Genomic DNA, 21,322 nt, shown 5'->3' with positions numbered 1-21,322 from the left:
CAATTGTGTTGTGATTGCGTCACACTTTCCACAGCAACCCAGCGCCCATCCACTAAAAATGACACTACACCAGGTTAGAAAAATATGGTATGCTTTATAAAAATTTCTCAAGTTATCTTATTATGTCAGTCAAGAATTGTTTAAATACATTAAAGACTTCCACATTTGATTTCCTGCATCAATAAGCATACAACATTACATTTAGTACCAGCACTGGGTTTTCTAGGGGAGAATGAATTCAGTAATTCACTTAATGCTTTAAATTTCAGGCAATACTTTTTGTGATTCAAACAAACCTTAGCAAGATAAACATTCCACTTCACTTTAAAGAAGCAAGATTGCACATTACTACCGCCTGGAGACCATTCATGTATCTCTTTTCTAGGATCATTAATTATGCTATGACACCGCAGTAGTCTGTGTAATTCCCCCCCCTGGTAAAATAAGATCAGGCATCAATTTTCATCTTAACATGCAATAGAACTGGTCATATGAATTGTTCTAGCTACGTTTTAACTTTAGAGGAAAGCCAGCAATAGTTCTAGGACAAGCGATTCTCAGTATAGTGGTCCTGTTACTCGAGCTTCCTTGGCTACACAACAGTTTTTACTAAGGTTCCAGAGATCAGACCGCCCACTTGGCCCTGAATCGTTTTCTCTGGGTTTATGTCCCGCACCAGCCCCCAGATCCCTGCTTACTTGTGGCTTTAGGGCTATTCGTTATCGTCTCAGCCGTCTCAGACAGCTGGAATTAACTGAGCCACACCTTCAGCTCTATGGTGTAGCGTCTTCTTCCTCGCAGACAAGGCCGTCTCACACTCTGGGCCTGCGCGGGGAGAGTACGCTTTTGAGACCGTATGAAGCCGACTTTGTTTTGGCTCGTCCGAACTTCAAAGCCAACAGGTTGCCTCCTTGAGAGCCGCGCTCCACTGGACTTGCGTGGGCAATCAGCGGCCGCACTGCCACGCCGCCGCCGCCTCCTCAGCGCAGTTGTCGGGTTCCTCTTCAGACCTGCGCGCTGATAGAGACGCTGCACTTCTGCTCCGCCCCTACCTTCACCGCGTCTGCGCTGCAGTCAGGCGCCTCAGCGATTCCTCTCAGCGACAGGCCACAATGCCGGCGCACCTCCAGTCCCGATGCTGTGGGACAGGCAATTCCCCACTCCAGCGGATCCTCGCATTACCCGCCCTGACTCTGACCGTCTCCCCCAGGGTTGCCAAAGTTCTCAGTCAGCTCCTCCTCCCGATTGGGTAATTGAGCAGATCTGTCCGCTCTTCGTGAACCCCAGCAGTCTCCTGTGTTAACACAGTGAAAGGGCCAGTCCCTCTTATACGATGATGACTCTCAGCCAGAGTTTAAAAGGAGATAAGTTTGGGTAAGGCCAGATCTATGGTTAGAAGGGGAGATGACAGAAATAAGGAAGCAACCCTCTTGAGAAGTCAACCCTCTCAATGTTCTAACCCCCCTTGATGCCACAGCCTGCACTCCCACCAACTCCTTGCTAAACAAAATGGCCGCCCAGGTTCTGACCTTATATACCCTAGGTCCAGTTCACCAAAGGGGGCCAGAAGGTTCTAGAGTCTCCCCAGTGTAATCCTATGGCTCAGGTTCCGGAGGTAAAAAATGTGGCAGTTACAGGCCACCATTTTGTGTGTCTCTGTAGTTACCAGAGCACTTAGGCCTCAAAAGCTATGGAATAAAGTAGCACCTAACCCCAAGGACATCACCAAAAATTCCAGTGGAAATAAAAATGACAAGGAGTAGGAGGCAAAAGGGGGACAAAATAAATAAAAGGAGGGACCACCCAAAGGGCTGACAGGTCTAACACTGACCCATGCTATTATGATAGGGCAATGCCATCAGGGTGGTCTCAACCTTCAGAAGAGGGAGATCAGAATAAATATTTCTGTGTACTAACAGAATCCAAATGTCTGTTAAAACTTCTTCTGTCTGAACACAAAACGACTTTCCTTTATTTCGAGGGTACTCAAGGCAGGGTTAAAAAGTATGTGGATGTGATTTGAGTTATTAGGTCTCATTCATCCTCCTTATTACTGTGCCAATGTTTCTGCCTCTTAGTAAGCCCTCTATTGGTCTCAGGCCTTCATCAGGGCAAGTTAGATCTCTGCTCCGTGCAGTATGGCAAAAGTAAGTCTTACCTTGGTCCTACCTCTTTATGTTGGATCACCTGCAGAACAAAGTAATTACTAATTTGCACATGATTATTGCAGGCAAAGGAATTCACTCCTATCTCATAATACTCAAGGCAATACAAATGGATTTCAATCATGCAAGCCACTGCAATCTCACAGCACATGTGAAAGCCTCATTATTTGTGAACACACTAAAGTGGTTACCCACTTACCCTAACTTTTAGGAGTACATATGAGCCAGCGGTCTGAGCGGCAGGGGATTCCTTCTGAGAGGTAGATAAAGGAATGCTTTCATTCTATGAAGTTGTCGAGTGTATGGGGTCCATAGAGAAACATTCTAAGCCTATCACTAACATTATTCATAACAGGTCAGCCTGTTGAGTCACAGCACTCAAACGTAGATGTAAGATATAAATAAATTAGGTGAAAGAGATCATTTTTGTATGTTTACTTTTGAGAGTTTTGACATACAAGCAGCATTTTAAGCATGAATGAATCCATTTATAATTGTAACACTATCATTAGGGAATGAGCTGCTGCATTGCTCGCTTTCTGCTGAACACAGGGTCTGAAGGAGGGGTATCTAATAAGAACAGATCAATATTCCTCAACAGATATAACCATAAGTAACCAAACTTGATCAAGCCTTAATGTCGCTGCAGATATGTCTAGATTCTGTAAAGTCAAGGCAGAATTCCTGCTACTCCTTTTCAATCGCTAAACAATTTCTTCTCCTGCCTGTCTAGACTACATCAAGGCACGATTTGTACTTTGGTACCATAGTGGCTTCTCTTACTGAGCATGGATTGCGTGGGCTATGGTTACAAGTCTTGCCTTGTTCTTCCAAACGAGAGAAAAGCAGGTTCTCCAACTTCTGACAATGAAGATAGGAGGCTTGGTCCCTTCCATGAGTAGCAATAGAAGGAGCATTGGGATGGTCTTGGGAGAAAAAAAACTGCCCCATGTATTGTAATTTAGGTTTTGGGCCTTCCAGTGGAAATCTATCCTGATGCAACAACGTCTTCCTCTGTCCCTAGTTCCCAATGTGCCCTTGCATACAACTGTATGCTGAGTTCACATTTTTGACAGCAGATTCCTGACGCACAGAAACAGTTCTAATTATAGTTAAGACGCACTCCTTCAGGACAGAACCATAGTGAAAGTGCATGAAGGATGTGTATTCTGAAGGCACTGCAAGCAAGTAGGCTCACCTTCGACTTAATAATACTGTTGCTACTTTATATGGTGGACTGGTGAGTAATCTTTGTTTAAATGGACAAAAGTAGTAAAGTCTGATATTTAAGAAAGTTCATCTTAACATTTCTGTTGTCATACTCTTTGCTTCCATTCTTCTTTCAGTCCTACACTTGGAAAGTCCTTCCCTGCTGATAATAAATAATTTACTATATTAAAAGGAAAGGCGGCCCTACTTGTAGAAGGGAAATGTCATCCATGTTAACACAGTTATGGAAACAAGGGTTCCTAGCTTATTTAGAATCATAACAATACATTATAGAACACAATAGGCTACTATACGCTTAAGTCTCCTTGCCCAGCCGGACAAGGAATGTATTTATCAACAAGTGTTAGATATAATCATAATATATTTCTACAACAGTAGCGTGGCACAATCCTGTGCCGTACTAGGAGAAAAAAGAAGAAAGTAAAAAAGAGTGAAAGGGGTGTTTTCAGGCAAGAGAAGGAGCAAGCAGGGCACTGTAAACAGTAGAGGATAGTGACAGTGTCGCCTGGAGTGGAACATACAAAATCACATTTGAAATATATTACATGTATGCCCACTCATGGGTGTCGACGTTTCGATCCCTTTGCTCAATTACATAAAGGGAATCATCATCAGGACTTAAAAATAAAATTTGCCTGAATATGACAACGCCTGTTGGAAAAACAGAAAGATAAACAAAAGTTTATCGAATAGAAATGACGGTGGGCGGTCATCGCATGCCTTTCATCTCATTAACAAAATCCGGAATCGCAGTGTGTGATAAGTGAGGGGTGACAGTGCTGGCCATACGCATGAATTACAATCTTTGACAAACAATTGTCCTCGGAATCGCAGTGACATTGGTGCAAGAAATAACCTAAGGGTTGTGCGGAGCATGTGACTGGACTGGGTTGTGCAGAGCATGTGACTGAAGAGTGCTTACGGCTCAGGCACTGTGTCTAGTCGCATGCTTTTTTGTGACCCCTTGATGCAGTCTGGATATTGAAGTCTTGATTTGATGCCATTTGCCATAATTCAACTAACACACCTGATAGAAGTTATGTTGGTGAGAGAACCTTGACTGGAAACAGTGGTGTCCATGATGACAAGGGGCGAGGTGGTCACATAAAGGGGCTGGAGGCTTAATAGTGCTGTAATGATTAACAAGAGTAACTTATTGTTTCTTCCTCTTAACAGCATTTGAAGATATGCTTGAAAATCCCTTGAACAGCACTCAGTGGATGAACGACCCGGAAACAGGCCCAGTGATGCTTCAGATTTCTAGAATCTTCCAGACTCTTAATCGCACGTAGTGGATGGGTTCCAACCCTCTTCTGCTTCACGTCATTGCTTCCTGCCGATTCCTCACCACGCCACTCCTTTCCAATTTTTTCAAGTTTTTTAAACAAAGTGAAAATCATTGGTTTTGGGGAGGTTTTGCAGGAGATTGATGGCTTTTGAGGAGTGAACAGTGGCTTACTCTGCTGTACCACGTTGGAGAATGTATGTGTGTGTATTTATGGCCAACCTGAAGTTATTTGCCTTGTGGATCTAGTGATAGTGAAAGTGGTTTGAAGAATTTTATTTTGCTTTAAGGTGTTAGATTGAGAAAATGATATATTTAAGAATAGAACAATTTTGAGAAACAACAAAGCATTGGCCTGAAACTTTTTTTAAAACACTTGGAGGGAGAAATTCGATGTTATCTGGATATACTATAAGCCAACGCTGCTTTTTCAAGTCACAGGTACTTTACCGCCATGGCTGCCCTTTGAGATGGCCTTTAAATATGAACAATATCTGTTTTAGCCTTGTACATTTCATGGTGTTCCCAACTGGGTTTTATAATAAGTTTTTCACATGTATGTATGTTACAAAAGTATTACCAAAAAGAACAACTTCAAAAATGTAGTCAAATTTGGTAGTTCAAACCATATCACAGTCCCAGTTTTCTTACTCAGTTTTCTGAAGATAACCAGATTTCATGGTTACGACATATGTCAAAGTGACTTTTTTTACTGACAGACCCCAAATTGTGTCGGTATAGCTGTCCCTTCAGAATATAGTGAACAAAGATCACATCAATACGTGTTGAACAGAAGTGCAACCTTAACAGCGAAACTTTGGATGGTGATATTTTAGGAATAATTTGTGGTAGAGGTGAATGCAATTAAAAATCCAAACAATGGGCATCATTTATACCCGATAAAGAGTGAATTAGCAGTGCTGGAAGTAAAATCGGTCTTTGCGTTTGACTGCTGAAATAACTTTTAAAGATTTTCTTACTTTTATAGAATTCATGTTCCGCCAGACTTCAAACCATGGTCATCACGTCAATGCATAGTCTGAATGTTCGACATCATTGTTCTTGAGGTGTTTTTACCTTGAAGGATTTTACCTTGAAATTCTAGGCAACCCATTTAATTCTTACTTTATTACACTTCCCAGTGATTAGGACTCCGTTCCAAAAACATTATTAATCTATGTACACCTTTTTCAAATTGGCAAGCTGGGGAGCTTGGTTTGTGTGCAGCAATTGTGTCTTCTGGCCACACCCCCTTGCATGATCTATTCCTATTTTAATCCGTCGTAGAGCAGTCCTTTTTTTCACCTGCCTACTTCAGCTTTTTCTCAGGAAATACTTTGGCCTTGTGATTTTATTTAGTTATGGTGTGGTTTATTTCTAATGTCTACTACTCGCTCATTCATCAAACTGTACAAAGGTTGTGAACAGTTTCTTTGCTGTTCCCCTTCTATTTATCACGATTTGTCTAGTCATTTATCTTTTGCACCCTACATTGTTCTGGCTTGAGGTGCAATGCACAGTAACGTTGCTGATGGTATGCAAGAGTCCTCAGTTTAAGTAACGTATTTTGCTTTCCAGTGCCAGAGATTATCTACTTATGAGGCAATACATTTTGGAAAGTAATACTATCAGCATCAGTTGGTGTTTCTAAGGACCAGGTCTATAGCTTTGGCCTTCTTTTTTGTCCTCCAACAGTGTAAGGGACCTTTCCTTAGCTAAACGACCTACTACATGTACAGAGTAAGCCTACTCTTAAGTCTGTATAACTGTTGGATCAAGGGTGGTTTTCCTAATAAGACTTTACATGGCTGCCCCAGCTAGTGTTCGCCAGGCTCTAGTACCAAGGAGCAGTATAGTTAATCCTTTAGTATATGCAGGTTGAACTGGATTAAACCAATTGTTCAAACAGTATGCTTCTAATAAAACCGTGTAATAGTATGTTGCAGTTGAAACTTTTCTCTCCATAACTTCCTTGGTACTTTCTTTGTATGGAGCACTTCCTCCTGTATGATTCCTTGATAAATCAAAGATCTTCATATCAGCTAGCATGTGTTTGTAGTCCCATTGTCAAGCTGTCCTCCTTTGACACAGGTTTTTCTATGAAGTGTCATCCAGATGGCTGAGGATTCATACATTTGTTTGTCGGACAAGATGCTTCTTCCCAGCTTCTTCTCTTCATCATCTTCCATCTTGATGCATTTAAAACTTCTTCTCATGTTTGCAGAAGATCTTTGGCTATTGATGAGTTGCGTCAAGAAACGTCAGTGTTTGTATACTGCGCAGGGGACTTTATAGATCCATCTACCTCACATTCCTAATTGGCAGGAGATGCTCATTCATTTAGATCTGTTAGTGGCTCACATCTTTTGCTCTTGGTACTGCTTTCTGACTTTCCTCTGTCTGTTCTCCAAAGGTTTGACTCTTCGGATGAGCCTCCAATGTTCTTTCCAGGGCATTTGTGATATGGCGACTTCCACTACCTTAATCAACTCCATGGTCTCTTGTGTTGGGCTAAACCACTCATTGCATTCCCACTTTGATGAAGTCCTATCTTGATACTTTTTCAAAGGTTTTGGAATTTGACAGTTCAAATATTGCTAGTCCTATGAGGAATCCACCCACCTCAACATCCTGTGACTGCTTGATCCCAGTTCTTTCCTGCAGCACATGGCAGTCATCTTAAATCATCGGTGATTATGTTTTGTACATATGTCTGAACATGGCCCTACGCTGATGAAGACAAATTACCTTCCACAACCTTCATTTGGTGACTGCCTGTAAGTCTTAACCGTACAGCACGTTCTTTATCCTCCGCAAAAAGAAACTCCTTCCTCAGGTAATATCAAACAGGATCTTTGGTGATTTTGTAATGCAATTTCAAGTTGCTTCTGTTTCTATATTAGTGTAACAAAGATAAAGGTCTCCTACCCTTATCTTTGGAGATAAGGTGAGAAACGTTATCCTCCAGCCAAGAGTGACATAATCTTTCATATCTTGAGGTATGAGTCAGAGTTTCCTTCACTTGTATGGAGGCAAATTCACAGTTTCAGGGATAAAATACTTTATTTGGATTTCTTCCATGTGACGTTTTTCTGCAAGGTATAATGAGCGCAAACAAAACATGTAGTCTCTTGTTAGCAAGTATTCTGGACTGCCGATGAAGCCAGAACATTTTTCTCATGACCTCAAACACAAACTTGACCAGAACTCCACAAGGACATTTGTTTCTCATAAGATGGCTGTCATACTGTCAACTCTACTGTTCATCGTGTTTGTGTCCTACAGCAGCACAGTATGATAGTTGCTCATTTCCTTAAAACATACATTGGGATGTAACCTGCGTATGAGCCCTACCAAGTAATCTCTGCTCAGTGCTGCTTCAGTTTCAAATACTCCTCCAAGTCTGTTACATTGTCCTGACACTAATATTTGCATTGTCACCTGATGTGCCATTTCCGGCATTACACCATGTAATGATTCCTGTAATTCTGGTTATGATTTACTTTGATGCCGAATGAAGGGTTTCATCATGGGATCACTGGAAAGTCTTTCTTAGTAACAACACATCCCAGTTTGCTCCATTTCAATTTGCAAATGCCGAGAAGGGACAGTAAGACATTATCCATGTTTTCTAGTGATCTAAATAAACCACTAATGACTTGTTTGAACTTAGTACTGGAAACGAGAAAATTAACAATGCGGCTGGATGCCTCTGACTTGATCTGAATATATTTGTATCATTCCATCGTAGAAAGTTGGTGATCACGAGTCCTCTCATAAGTGGAACTCCTCTCTGTCAATCATTGACCTGGCTGGGGAGGTCAGTTCGGATTCATCAATCTTTTATGACGAGCAGCTGACAGTTTTTCCAGACCTGGCTACAGTCTTTAAAATTTGCAGTTTGGGTCCTCAGACATCAGCTAAAAATATTTTGTACTTCTATTTGGAGTAACTGTCCATGCGTTTTTACCTTTTGCAACATCGTCTTTTACCTATTTTTAGTTCAATTCGCCATTTAAATAGATTTTTGAAACTGTATTTGACTACCCCTGGGGACACAAAGAAACCAAATCTTTCTGTGAGACCGCTTTATTTATAGAAGGCACAGTTTTTTTTTGTAAGGAACCTCACCTTACAAAGTGAAACCTTCCCTCAATAGCGTTTCAGTTCGAGAAGTTTTCTCTTGAGCCTCTGACCTAAAAAATCTTGCATCATCATCACTCATTTTTATTTTATTTCAACAAAGATTTTGTACTAGTGGTGGTGTTTACTGAGACTCGCGTAAGTTTTCCACTAAATGGATATAAAAAAATCTAAAGTGACTTGCACAGTTTGTATGAAGCTGTTGGGCTAACGTACAGTTCAAACATGGCAGCCCTCCACCGCATAGACCTGTTTCTTAAAACTAATTTCTGTAAAATGTTGCCTCTATTGAGGAGTGGGGGTGCTTTTAACATTGGTATGAATGGTTTTAACATGCAAAATATGCCCACTAGAAAAATATGTGAAACAGTAACGTGGATCCAATTTCTCACAAGCTTTACTAAAAATAACACTCAATGTTCAACATATTTATTTATGGTTTTGTTGTATCCTGGCTAAGGTCTGCTTCGTCACCAGTTCCACATTGCCTTTTTGTTTGATAGTACAGTCTTTAAAAATTCACATACTTGAATAGGATAAGTATAGGAGATGTTTGCTGTAGTTAAGCCTGTACAGCCAAGGCGCCTTCATATCTCCATTATTTTCATTCACCAACCATTGTCCTTTTTGATTTGTTTTTCATCTACTCATTAAAATGTGATGGTTGAGACTGTTAATGTGAATGAAATCCAGACTGTGATGTAATTCTCCCTTTAGTAACCAGATCGTAGGCAAGTTCTACAGTCTGCATCCGGGTAGCCCTGCTTACAGGCAGGAGTGTTGATGTTCTCTCCTACCATGAACCAGGCGGAAAACACCCGTTTAAAATCAGGATTTCTTTCTAGCGGAAATGTCGTACGTAGATGTGGCCAAGGTTCTTCTGCATTGTTCATAAAAACCTCTGAACCAAAACTCAGACGAAAACAGCCATAACCCAGCACCTTCGAAATCTGCATGGTACTCTCTTCATACGTCTGCTGGTTGAATTGTGCCAAAGTAGCCGACTCGGAGGCTTCCCTGGTAGCGGACATGGCATCTACAGCAGAACGTACATGGAAGCAGTAGAGGAAGGGTCGCAGAGATTAATTCAAAATGTGTTTCAGTTCAGTCTATAGCTCCAAATACCGAGTACATTCATGTTTTGAGAGCACAGTTTGTCTACAGATTGCAGTTAATGCTAGTTGCTTCTGTACATTCACTCACGCTGCATCTAGCCAATGTTTACAAGCGGTCACTCACCGCTAGGAAAAGGGTAAGATATAAACTCTGCATCTCTCCTCTCGCCAGTGTTATTTTGTTTTCTCACACTGAAGAAATTACTCTTTGACACTACGTTTCTTCCTCAGTCCCACGTTAAACAGCACTTTAAAACAGTACAAATAAATCCAAATTGTTCAATTATTATCTTTTAATTTAAACAGAAAAATGTCTATCAATAAATTGTATTACATTTTTTTCTTGGTGTGTTTTCTGTAATGGTGTTGAGACTATCTCAGAAATTTTGAGTGGTTGTATTGTATCGAAGCATTTGTATAGCATTTCACGCTCACGACGCGGTTATGGGTTCCTCGATGTCCTTACTGAGTACTTGCTTGGAAAGAGGGTGGGTTCCTTGACCTGTATGGGACCTGTTGTATGAAGTGTGTGATGTTTGGAGACTTGCTTTAACCACAATATAGGAATGTCACTGCACATAAGCATGAAGCGTTGCAGTGAGTGTCACAAAGGTATGCATATAGATACCATCTTTCGGAGTGGTAATATTCAGAAATAGTCCAACCCCATAAGCATTACTAAACAACAAGTGGATACCAAATGGAGACATTAAGGACAGACCATAGACCTAACCTGGATACACAGTTTCAACCAATGGACACCAGATGGAGGTGCATGGGAGGGACTGAAGCCGGCTCCTTGTCGCGCTGTGAAGCAACCAGCTGAAATACTATATAGTCACACGGGGATCTGAAAGAGACATGTTAGTGATAGATTCCTTACCTTAGAATATCCCCAGGCGTCAGACTGGATCCGGAAAGTTTTGCGTAGCAGTACCCTTGCGCGTCGGTAGGCGTCGTCTGCGGCTCCGCGTCCGTCGTAGGCGTCGTGGGCGCCGTGATGACGTCGTCTGAGTACTTAGACGCCGCCTCCGCGTGCTGACGTCAGTTCTTTTTTCCGCGCCAGCCAGCGCAGATCTGGAAAGAGCAGTTCCCTAGTCACTTTTTGACTAAACTTTTGTGATCTTTTTTGATCCATTTCGAAGTCTTTACGACTCCGACGGTGCCGTTAGGGATGCCCGGCTTCAAGCATTGCGACGAGTGCGACCGTACCATGTCGGTCACGGATCCCCACCGCTTGTGCCTGATGTGTTTGGGCGTCGACCATGACGACGAGGCCTGCTCCGACTGTCGGGCCCTTCGAGGAAGGCCAGGTGGGAGTGGTCCCGCAGGCGACTCGAGATCCGCCAGTCGGCCCCGCGCCGTGTGAGGTCCCGGTCCCACGGGAGGTCGAGGGACAGGTCGCGGGGACGGAGCCGTCACAGCTCCGGGAGTCGGCGCCACTCCTCCGGGTCCAAGTCGTTAGGTAAGAAGCATAAGAAGTCGAAGAGACATCATCGCTCTTCTGACTCCCCCCGACGCTCGCGCGACGCGGCCGGGGGTTCGGGTGACACCGCCCACGCGGCTCCTCGTGAGTCACGGGCGCCGCGTTCGGCCCCATACCCCCCGGTCCCTGGGCTGAACGCGACGCCGGAGATCAAGCGCTTCCTCATGGCCATGAGGTCCCTTTCTCCTCCGACGGGTTCCGCGGCGCCTTCGGGCCCAGTGAACCCGTCTGGGGGCCCTAGTGGATCGGGGGCTACGACCCCAACGCCGTCGGGTGCTTCGGCCTCGACGCCGCCGGCGCCTTTGGGCCCGGCGCCGCAGGGCTCCACGATCCCGACGCCGCCGCGGCCCTCGGGCTCGGCGCCGCAGGGTACAGCGGCCCCGGCGTCGTCGGTGCCTTCGGGCCCGGCGCCGCAGGGCACCGCTGGGCCCTCGGGCGATGGATCGTCACCGGTGGACCTTACGACCCCCCCCCGGCGTCGGTCCGTGGGGTGTCCCCTCCGGCGCCGTCCTCGGGCGGCGCCGTCCCCGATGCCTCCTCTCACTGGGTTCCGACGTCGGGTCGACGCCTGCCGGCGCCGCTCTCGACGCCGTTCGGAGAATTTCAATTCTATGAACCCACCCCATTCACTTATGACCCTGAATCTCAGGAGATGGGGGACGAGGAGAATTGGGAGGGGTCTGAGGACCCTCTGACCAGGGAGTGTCAGTCTAACATGGACTGGACAGGAGACCTTGGGGAGGCCAGTGGCCTGGACACCTCTCCAGACACTGGTTTTGTCTCTCCTCCTACCGTGGCTTCGGAGGAGGGTGCAACTTAGTGTGGTGTTGACGAGGGCAGCCAAGGCCTTGGACCTTGAGCTCCCCGTCGCGGCCGTGAGGACTAACCTCCTCACTGAGGTCCTTAAGCCGCAGTTGTGCTCCATGGATCCTCTGCTGCCGCTTAATGAGGCCTTGACGGACGTTCTTTTGGGCACTTGGTCCAGGCCCGCTACCGGTTCGCCTGTAGATAGGAACGTGGCCAGACGCCACCGCCCGGCCCCGGGCGACCCATGTTTCCTGTCCACCCACCCCACCCCCGAGAGTCTGGTTATCCAGGCCTCTAACTCCCAGACCACATTCCCGACGGCTCCCCCCGATCGGGAATCCAAGAGGTACGAGGCCTATGGCAAGAAGGTATTCTCGTCCCTTAGCTTGGGACTGCGGTCTTCCAACACCGCATGCCTCTTGGGCCGTTACACCCACTCTCTGTGGGAAACGGTGGCGGAAGTGCTGCCAGAGTGTCCGTTGGAGGTACGGGCCAAACTCGGCCAAGCCCTAGTGGAGGGCCGGGACGCAGCGAAGTATTCTATCAGGTGCGGACTGGATACTACTGACTCGCTGGGCAGAGCGATGGCTACGACGGTGGCGATACGACGCCACGCCTGGCTGAGATCCGCCAACTTCTCGGCAGACGTCCAGAATACACTCATGGACATGCCTTTCGATGGCCGTCGCCTCTTTGGCGACAAGGCAGACCACGCGCTTGAGCGCTTTAAGGACTCCAGGGCTACGGCCAAGTCCTTGGGCCTCTCGGCCCCGCGCCAGCAAGTGGGTGCCTTTCGCTCCTTTCGTGGCCAAGGAAGGGGCGTCCCCACACGTGCTGCCAGCCACTCGCCGCAAACTGTCGTCCAGCGCGGCGGCGGCCGTGGAAACAGCCGTGGAGGCGGTCGGGGGAACAAGCGGAGCCAGTCCACACCTGCCCCCGCAGCATCCGCCTCTGAACCCTCCTAGTCCGTGCTTTTCGGCCCATGTGACGCCAGTGGGAGGCAGGGTTCGCCATCACCACTCTCACTGGCGCCCAGTCACTTCGGACAGGTGGGTGCTGCAGATCGTCCAAAGGGGCTACTCCCTCCCCTTCGAGACGACCCCTCAAGCCATGCCACCGCAACACCACCGCATATCGGGGATCACTTGCGGTTCCTGCAGGAGGAAGTTTCGGCCCTCTTGGCCAAGGGGGCCATCGAGCGCGTTACTGGGCCAGAAGTAGGTCGTGGTTGCTACTCCCACTACTTCCTGGTACCCAAAAAGGCAAAGGGGGCCTACGCCCTATCTTGGTTCTGAGGAACGTCAACGGCTTCCTCCGGAAGGAGAAGTTCAAAATGCTGACATTGGCTCAGGTCTTGGCTGCCCTAGACCCAGGAGACTGGATGGTAGCGTTGGACTTGCAGGACGCATATTTTCACATCCCCGTCCTGCCGGCCCACCGGCGTTACCTGCGGTTCACGGTAGGCCTCGAGCACTTTCACTTTACCGTGCTCCCCTTCGGCCTTACCAGCGCCCCACGGGTGTTCACGAAGGTGATGGCGGTGGTCGCAGCTCACCTGCGCAGGTTAGGGGTATCAGTCTTCCCCTACCTAGACGACTGGTTGTTGAGGGCGGGCTCGCCCCAGGCAGTCGTCAGCCACCTCCAGACTACGGCGGATCTCCTGCACCAGCTGGGATTTTCCATCAATGTGCCGAAGTCACACCTGTGCCCCTCTCAGAAGCTCCTTTTCATCGGAGCGGTTCTCGACTCGGCGCAGTTTCGGGTTTACCCGCCCGAACAGCGGGTCCGGGATATACAGGCTCTGATTCCAGTCTTTCGGCCGTTATCCCGGGTTTCGGTCAGGTTGACGCTGCGGCTTGTGGGGCTGATGGCCTCCTGCATCCTTCTGGTGCATCACGCGCGGTGGCGGATGCGGGCTCTACAGTGGGACCTGAAGTTTCAGTGGGCCCAGCACCGGGGCAACCTGTCCGACCATTTGATATTTATTAGCATTTGTAAAGCGCTACTTTCGCTCCGGAGGGAACATCTTGGCGCTGAGCACACAGAGAATCAGCTGTGGGGAGCAAGAATTAGATAGCTGCGAGGATCGATGAGTCGGACTGAGAAAAAATCCAAGTCTTCAGGAGTTTCCTGAAAAGGCTTTCTGAGGGGGCATGCCTAAGGTTGGGGGGAAGACGATTCCATGCTTTAGCAGCCAGGAATGAAAAGGTCTTTCCGCCTTTGGTTTTTAGTTTTATTCGGGGTTCAGTGATTAGATTAGCACCTGATGACCTCAAGCAGCGAGTTGGAATATAACGCTGGAAGCGCTTGATCAGGTAGGATGGACCCGTGCTCCTGGTGGATTTGAAGACAGTGACTAGAAGCTTGAATAAAATTCTCTTATGGAGGGGCAGCCAGTGAAGGGCGTTGAGGGCTGCAGAAGCAGAGGACCTACGGGGGAGTTTCAGGACAAGCCTGGCTGCTGCGTGTTGAACACTTTGTAATTTTTTAAGGGAAGATTTCTTTATGCCTGCTAGGAGGCCGTTACAATAATCCAGCCGGGAGAGGATGAGCGCCACCGCGACTGATTTCCTGGCTGAAATGGGCAGAAAATTGAAAAATTTCTTTAGCTGCCTGATCAGACTAAAGCAGCGCCCTGCGGTAATGCGCACATGCTCATCAAAGCAGAGGGATGAGTCGAATTGAACTCCAAGATTGCGGGCTGAAGAGACCGCGCTCGGTGGTGCTTCGGAGTTATGGGGCCACCAGTCTTTGGGGGAAAAGAGTGTGCCTTTACCTAGGGGTATTATTTCGGTTTTGGCGCTGTTGCATTTAAGATGATTCAAGTTAAGCCAGGAGAAGACTTGGGAAAGGCAGTTTTGAAATCTAAGGGCAGCATCCGGGAGTCTTTTGTCAATGGTGACGACAAGCTGGGTGTCGTCAGCGTAGGAAGTCACAAGGATCCCATGGGATTCGATCAACGTGAGCAGGGGGGCCATATATATATATTAAAAAAGAGAGGGCTCAGGATGGAACCCTGGGGCACACCTGAGATAGTGGGTCGTTCGCCGGAAAGAAAGGGGCCTAGGGAAACCGTTTGAGAACGGTTGGACAAGAATGATGTTATCCAAGCAAGAGCGGAACCCGAGACACCAATCTCACGCATTCTATTGATTAGAATGACATGTGAGATGGTGTCGAAGGCCGCGGTTAAGTCGAGCAGGATGAGAACAGCCTGTCTGCCCTCATCCTGCAAGAACTTGATGGTGTCTGATAATTCAATCAAAGCGGTTTCTGTAGAATGGCCTGGGCGAAAGCCGGATTGCTGTGGGTGCAGGATGCGTTTGTTTTCCACAAAAATTTTTAATTCCTCATGAACTAATTGCTCAGTGATTTTGCCTAGCGCTGGGAGAAGGGAAATTGGGCGCATGTTGGACAAATCAGTTGGGGATTTATTTTGTTTTTTCATGAGGGGCTTAACTATGGCCTTCTTCCACTCAGTGGGGACGATGCCAGAGTTAAGAGATTCATTCACAATGGCATTAATTAGCGGGTTGACAGCCTCAATAAGATAGTGTAAGATGATTGGGGGGCAGGAATCCATAGGGGCACCTGATTTGCAGGCCAGGATGGCTTTATGTGTTTGCAACAGGGAAACTGTTGTAAATTGATTTAGTGAGGGAATGGTTGTGTCAGTATCTTGGATTGGAGTAGGTGAAGGGGGGAAATCCTTATGAATATTATTGATTTTTTCCTCAAAGAAATCTGCGATTTGATCGCAGAGAGTTTGTGAAGGGGGGCATTCGAGTGCCAGTGCCTTTGGGTGAGTAAAAGATTTTACTATATTGAAAATCGTTTGTTGTTTCTGTTTGGCTGAGTCTATTGCTAGAGTGAAGAATGCCTTTTTTGCTTTTTTTATATTAGAAAGATATTGTTTCCTCTGGAGGATGTATATGAATCTGGAAGTGGGATCGTAGGTTTTTCTCCATTCCCTCTCCAAAATCCTACACTTGAGATGACAGTCAGTGAGGGCCGGAGTATACCAGGGGGCATTGGGCTTCTTTTTGCCTCGGACTGATTTTTGAGTGGCAGGTTTTGAATTAGCGGAGACCACTCTGTCAATCCACAGATGAAAGTTTGTGGAGTCTTGTGATGCATCTCCAGTAATGGGAGGGGGGGGGACAGCCGGTAGGGGATTAAGTTTGATGCACTCAGCTACCTTCTTCCAATTAATGGGGAAGGGGGTATGAGAGTGTTTGGTGAGAGGTGACAGCAGGGATTTAGTTTTGATGGAGAAGGGAATGAAACAATGGTCTGTCCATATTTTTGGTAATGGGGGAGAAACATCTAAGGAAGCCAAGTTTGTGCAGATGCCGTCCAGGGTGTGCCCGGCACAGTGGGTAGGATAGGAGACTGATTGAGAAAGACCAAAGATCTCAAGGGAGTGACGGAAATTAAGAGTGTGAGGGTCGGTGTAGGATTCCAAGTGAAGGTTGAAGTCCCCGAGAAGGGTAAAAGTGGGGTAGTGAGTCAGGAGTGCTGCCAGAGTTTCGTCGAGGGAGTCCAAAAATGGTGTGGCATTCCCAGGGGGGCGATAGACGAGTCCTCCTGAGAGGGCGGAGGAAGGACTGATTTGGATAACAAATCCAAGAGACTCGCAATCCTTGAGGGAGACCAGGTCGAATGTATGACACCTGAGGGATTTCTTTACTATGTCCTGATCTCGGAGGGCACTGCGAGACAGCTGCAGTGGTGGCTCACGGACCGCGATTGGGTCAACGGCAGATCCCTCTCCCTTCCCCAACTGGAGCACGTAGTTGTGACGGACGCGTCCCTCCAGGGCTGGGGAGGCCACTTGGGAGAGGCGGAGATCAGAGGACTCTGGTCTCCAGCGGAGTCCCGGCTCCATATCATTCTGTTGGAGCTGAGGGCGATTCGTCTAGCACTGAAAGCATTCCTCCCGTCTGTCCGAGGGAGTGCAGTGCAGGTGTTCACGGACAACACCACCGCCATGTGGTACTGCAACAAACAGGGCGGAGTGGGGTTGTGGACCCTTTGCCAGGAGGCTCTGCGTCTCTGGCAATGGCTGGTACATCAGGGCGTGACTCTGGTGGTTCAACACCTGGCAGGTTCTCTGAACGCCAGGGCGCACGAACTCAGCCATCTGTGCTTGATGGATCACGAATGGCCTCTGAACTCGGACGTGGCGCAAGGCCTCTTTCTGCGATGGGGAGAGCCTTGGTTAGATATATTCGCCACCGAAGAGAACGCGCAATGTCATCAGTTCTGCGCGTTGGAATTTCCAAGGCGGCACTCGCTCGGAGATGCTTTTCGTCGCGAGTGGAGCTGCGGTCTTTTGTACGCCTTTCTGCCTATACCTCTTCTGCCCAGAGTGCTAAAGAAGATCAAGCGCGACCGGGCGCAAGTCATCCTTGTGGCTCTTTGAGCACGAAGGTACTGGTATCCCGAGCTACTCAGCATGTCAGTCGATTCCCCCCCGGTTCGTCTGCCTCTTCAGGAGGACCTTCTGTCGCAGCAGCAGGGGACGGTCCTCCACCCGAACCTGTCCAGTCTCCACCTCCATGCTTGGAGATTGAGCGGCGACAGTTGAGGCCATTTGACTTGCCTCCTGCGGTTTGCAACATCATTCTGGCAGCCAGGCGTCCCTCCACAAAAATGGTATACGCCTGCAGGTGGAACAGATTTGTGGCATGGTGCACAGCAAAGGCTGTGGATCCCCTCAATGCCCCTCTTTCTGAGGTTCTTCTATTCCTTCTTTCTCTTGCCCAGCAGGGCTCTGCTCTGGGCACTATCAAGGGCTATCTTTCGGCTCTTTCAGCCTTTCTGAGGCTGCCTGACCAGCCTTCTTTGTTCAAGTCCCCTATTGTAAACAGATTCCTGAAGGGCATCACTCATACCTTTCCTCCTGTTCCTTTCGTGATGCCTCAGTGGGACTTGAACCTGGTTCTAACTTTTCTGATGTGCGCTCCCTTTGAGCCACTTCATAACTGTCCACTTAGCCTTCTTTCTTTGAAGACTTCCTTCCTGGTAGCCATCACCTCTGCCAGGAGAGTGAGTGAGCTCCAGGCCCTCTCTTGTAAGCCTCCTTTCCTTTCAGTCCATCCGGACAAGGTTGTTTTGAGGACTAGGCCCTCCTTCTTGCCTAAGGTCCTTCCACATTGGGCAGTCCATCACATTGCCCACCTTCTTTCCGCCTCCGCACCCCTCGAGAGAGGAGGAGAGGCTCCACCGTCTGGACCCAAAACGTGCGCTCTCGTTCTATCTGGATCGCACACGCCAGTTCCGGGTGGATGATCAACTCTTTGTTGGGTACGCGGGCGCTGGGAAAGCGGTGCACAAGAGGACCATCTCTCGATGGATTATCATTTGCATCCAGGCGTGTTACTCCTTGGCTAAGAAGGAACCCCCTGTTGGGCTGAGGGCTCATTCCACTCGAGCCACGGCCACTACAACTGCCTTGGGCCGAGGTGTGCCCTTGCAGGACATTTGCCAGGCAGCTACGTGGGCCTCGTTGCACACGTTTGCTAGGCACTACTGCCTGGACAGTCAAGTCCGAAGGGACGGCTACTTTGGCCGCTCCGTTCTCCTGGACTTTCTGGTGTAATTATTGGTTCGCAGACCCACCACCACGGGGATGGTATTGCTGGGGTATCTATTCTAAGGTAAGGAATCTGTCACTAACGTGTCTCTTTCAGATGCACAAGTTACTACTTGTGTAACAATATATCTGTAGGAGACATTAGTTAGTGATAGATTCCTTACCGACCCACCCATCCTCCCCGTTCTGCGAACCGATATCTAGGGTTAAGGTCATCCCCTTTCAGGGCCCTAGTTTCTTGGCACCAGTGTCGGTTTTTGTCATGGCTATGCGCTTCTTGCGCGGAAAAGCTGTGGCTAAGAACTGACGTCAGCACGCGGAGGCGGCGTCTAAGTACTCCGACGACGGACGCGGAGCTGCAGACGACGCCTACCGACACGCAAGGGTACTGCTACGCAAAACTTTCCGGATCCAGTCTGACGCCTGGGGATATTCTAAGGTAAGGAATCTATCACTAACTAATGTCTCTTACAGATATATCGTTACACAAGTAGTAACTTGTGCTTTACAGACAGCCCTTCAGCATGTTAAAGAGGTGAGGTCGAGAGTACCATATATGTCCCACACGAGTGGCAGAATTCCAGTCCCTAGAAGCACTGTTAAACCGCCACTGATTTTATCATACGGAGTCCTCTACGAGCGAAAGCAGACAAATTATTTGAACACTATTTAAACAACCAGAGAAAATACCAAATGGAATCACCCAGGAAGTAACCTGGGAGTACGTTCTGGAGTCCACTCGGGACCAAAAGAATCCCGGCCGCTGGTAGCCTTGTTAAATACCCTGAGTGTAAGATAGGGTAAGTGTTAAGCCAATTATCTGAGAGCTGTGTTAAGCACCCAGTGTAAATTACTTTATGGGGTCACCCAGGAGCAGTGGCATGCCAGTCCCTGGAAGCGCTGTTACGGAACCAATGGATGTAGCACCAGGGTGAGTGGCACAAGCCGACTACTTGGAAGGACGGCTAAGACACCCTGTAAATGTACTATATCTAGTAAATCGGTGAGTGGCAAAAGTCTAATCACTGAAAGCACTGCTAAACAATCGGTGATAATTACCATATGGACTCCCCTTGGAGCCACAGAGACCTAGGCCAGGGGATAGTGTTGAGTAGTGAGGGAGTAGTAGTGACAACAGCCCACACTCTGGAGACACTCTTGTGACATCAGGGTGTGCGCGCGCGTACAGACTCAACCCAGAAAGAGGCCCAACCCCCTGAATGCAGGTAATGAGCCACCAGGGTGAGACTTAAGTCCTTATGGGGGCAAAATGCTGCTGTGCATCGTTATGGACTCTCCTCTATGGGTCTACGTAGGTGCTTCCAAAGGATGGTAGTCTGCATCAATCTCCGAACCTATGGGCTGACTTGAGTATTAAAGGCTGAAAAAGTGGAGAAAGTCAGGATAAGAGTGTGCAATTGCCTGGGTTCTGGCTACTGGTCCGGACAGGAAAGACACCCTTTACCTGCATGCCCATCTAGATATCATGAGAGGAGGTTATGAGTCACTCAGCAGGTTGCGAGACTGCCACTGGTCAGAGCTCGATGAATGAATGGGCATTGGTAAAGCGCACTCGTACTCCAAGGAGTGTCCTGGCTCTCTGCTCACACGAGAAGGCCTAGTCAATTTAGACTTGGTTAAACTGAATTGAGACGTATCTGTAATGCTATGACTCTCAGAGGTAAGTTTGTTTGATGAGATTGGTGAGAGTTCAGGACTCATTGGGGTGTCCTCGTTGGCCAGAAGAAAGAGTGAATTATGAAAATAAGTCCTGGGCAGTTATCCCATCACACAAAAAGCAAAGTAAATACATTTTCATCAACAGCCATAACTAACAACTCAACAGCACAGGTAAACAGGAGCAGGTGAAACTGTAGATCAGTGAATTGCTTCTGGGTGCAGGGAGCCATAAAACACTGTCTCTGTGTAGACCTTCTCTGGTTGGGTCACCACTCAAGGGTCAGGGTGCTTCCTCCTTCACCAACCATAGCACACTTTCGAGATGGTGGTACCTCTGTAGCGGTGTGAGGGTGAATTATACTATAGAACACTTTTTGCATTGACTAAATGAAATGGAAGGTACTTCTGCAAATCCTTTTCGACTAACCCATCATTTTTAACTTTATAAACATTTTTACTGCACTTTTTAAAACTGATGTGCCGACTATGTGTTGATAATAGTGCTGTGATCTTTTATTGTCCCGTCAGTTGTTTGCTATCATCAAAAACGTTATCCATTGTTCTTTGAAATTCTCTCTTCTGAACATTGTAATATCTGTTGAATTTCTTAAACCACACCCAAAAACCTAGCATAAACAATGACACACATGGGGGAGACACCCCGACCTCAGCCTACATATTTTATTGTTTTTTACTTTTCTAGGTCTTTTTTTTTTTTTTTGCCCTTTAAATGACCAAGTTTATTTAATTTTTAAATAACAATACAGCGAGCATCATCCATACATTAAGAGAATTACAAAGAAGAAAGGACAA

The 21,322-nt window shown here is 47.3% G+C and overlaps 1 protein-coding gene across 1 annotated transcript in view; it reads left to right on the top strand.

Annotated features, from left to right (window-relative positions):
• The window catches only part of UBAC1 (UBA domain containing 1), a 220,155-nt gene extending 209,877 nt beyond the window's left edge, over positions 1-10,278 (top strand). Inside the window, exon 10 of the mRNA XM_086921002.1 lies at positions 4,572-10,278. Within this exon, the coding sequence (XP_086777128.1) occupies positions 4,572-4,687 (116 nt within the window). The 3' untranslated portion in view covers positions 4,688-10,278. The remainder of the gene's footprint in view (positions 1-4,571) is intronic.
• Positions 10,279-21,322: the final 11,044 nt, after the last annotated feature.

The sequence above is a fragment of the Lissotriton vulgaris genome, chromosome 5, assembly GCF_964263255.1.
Source record: "Lissotriton vulgaris chromosome 5, aLisVul1.2, whole genome shotgun sequence".
Lineage (NCBI taxonomy): Eukaryota > Metazoa > Chordata > Amphibia > Caudata > Salamandridae > Lissotriton > Lissotriton vulgaris.
The sequence above is the reverse complement of the archived record's forward strand: the minus strand, read 5'-3'. Positions and strand labels throughout refer to the sequence as shown.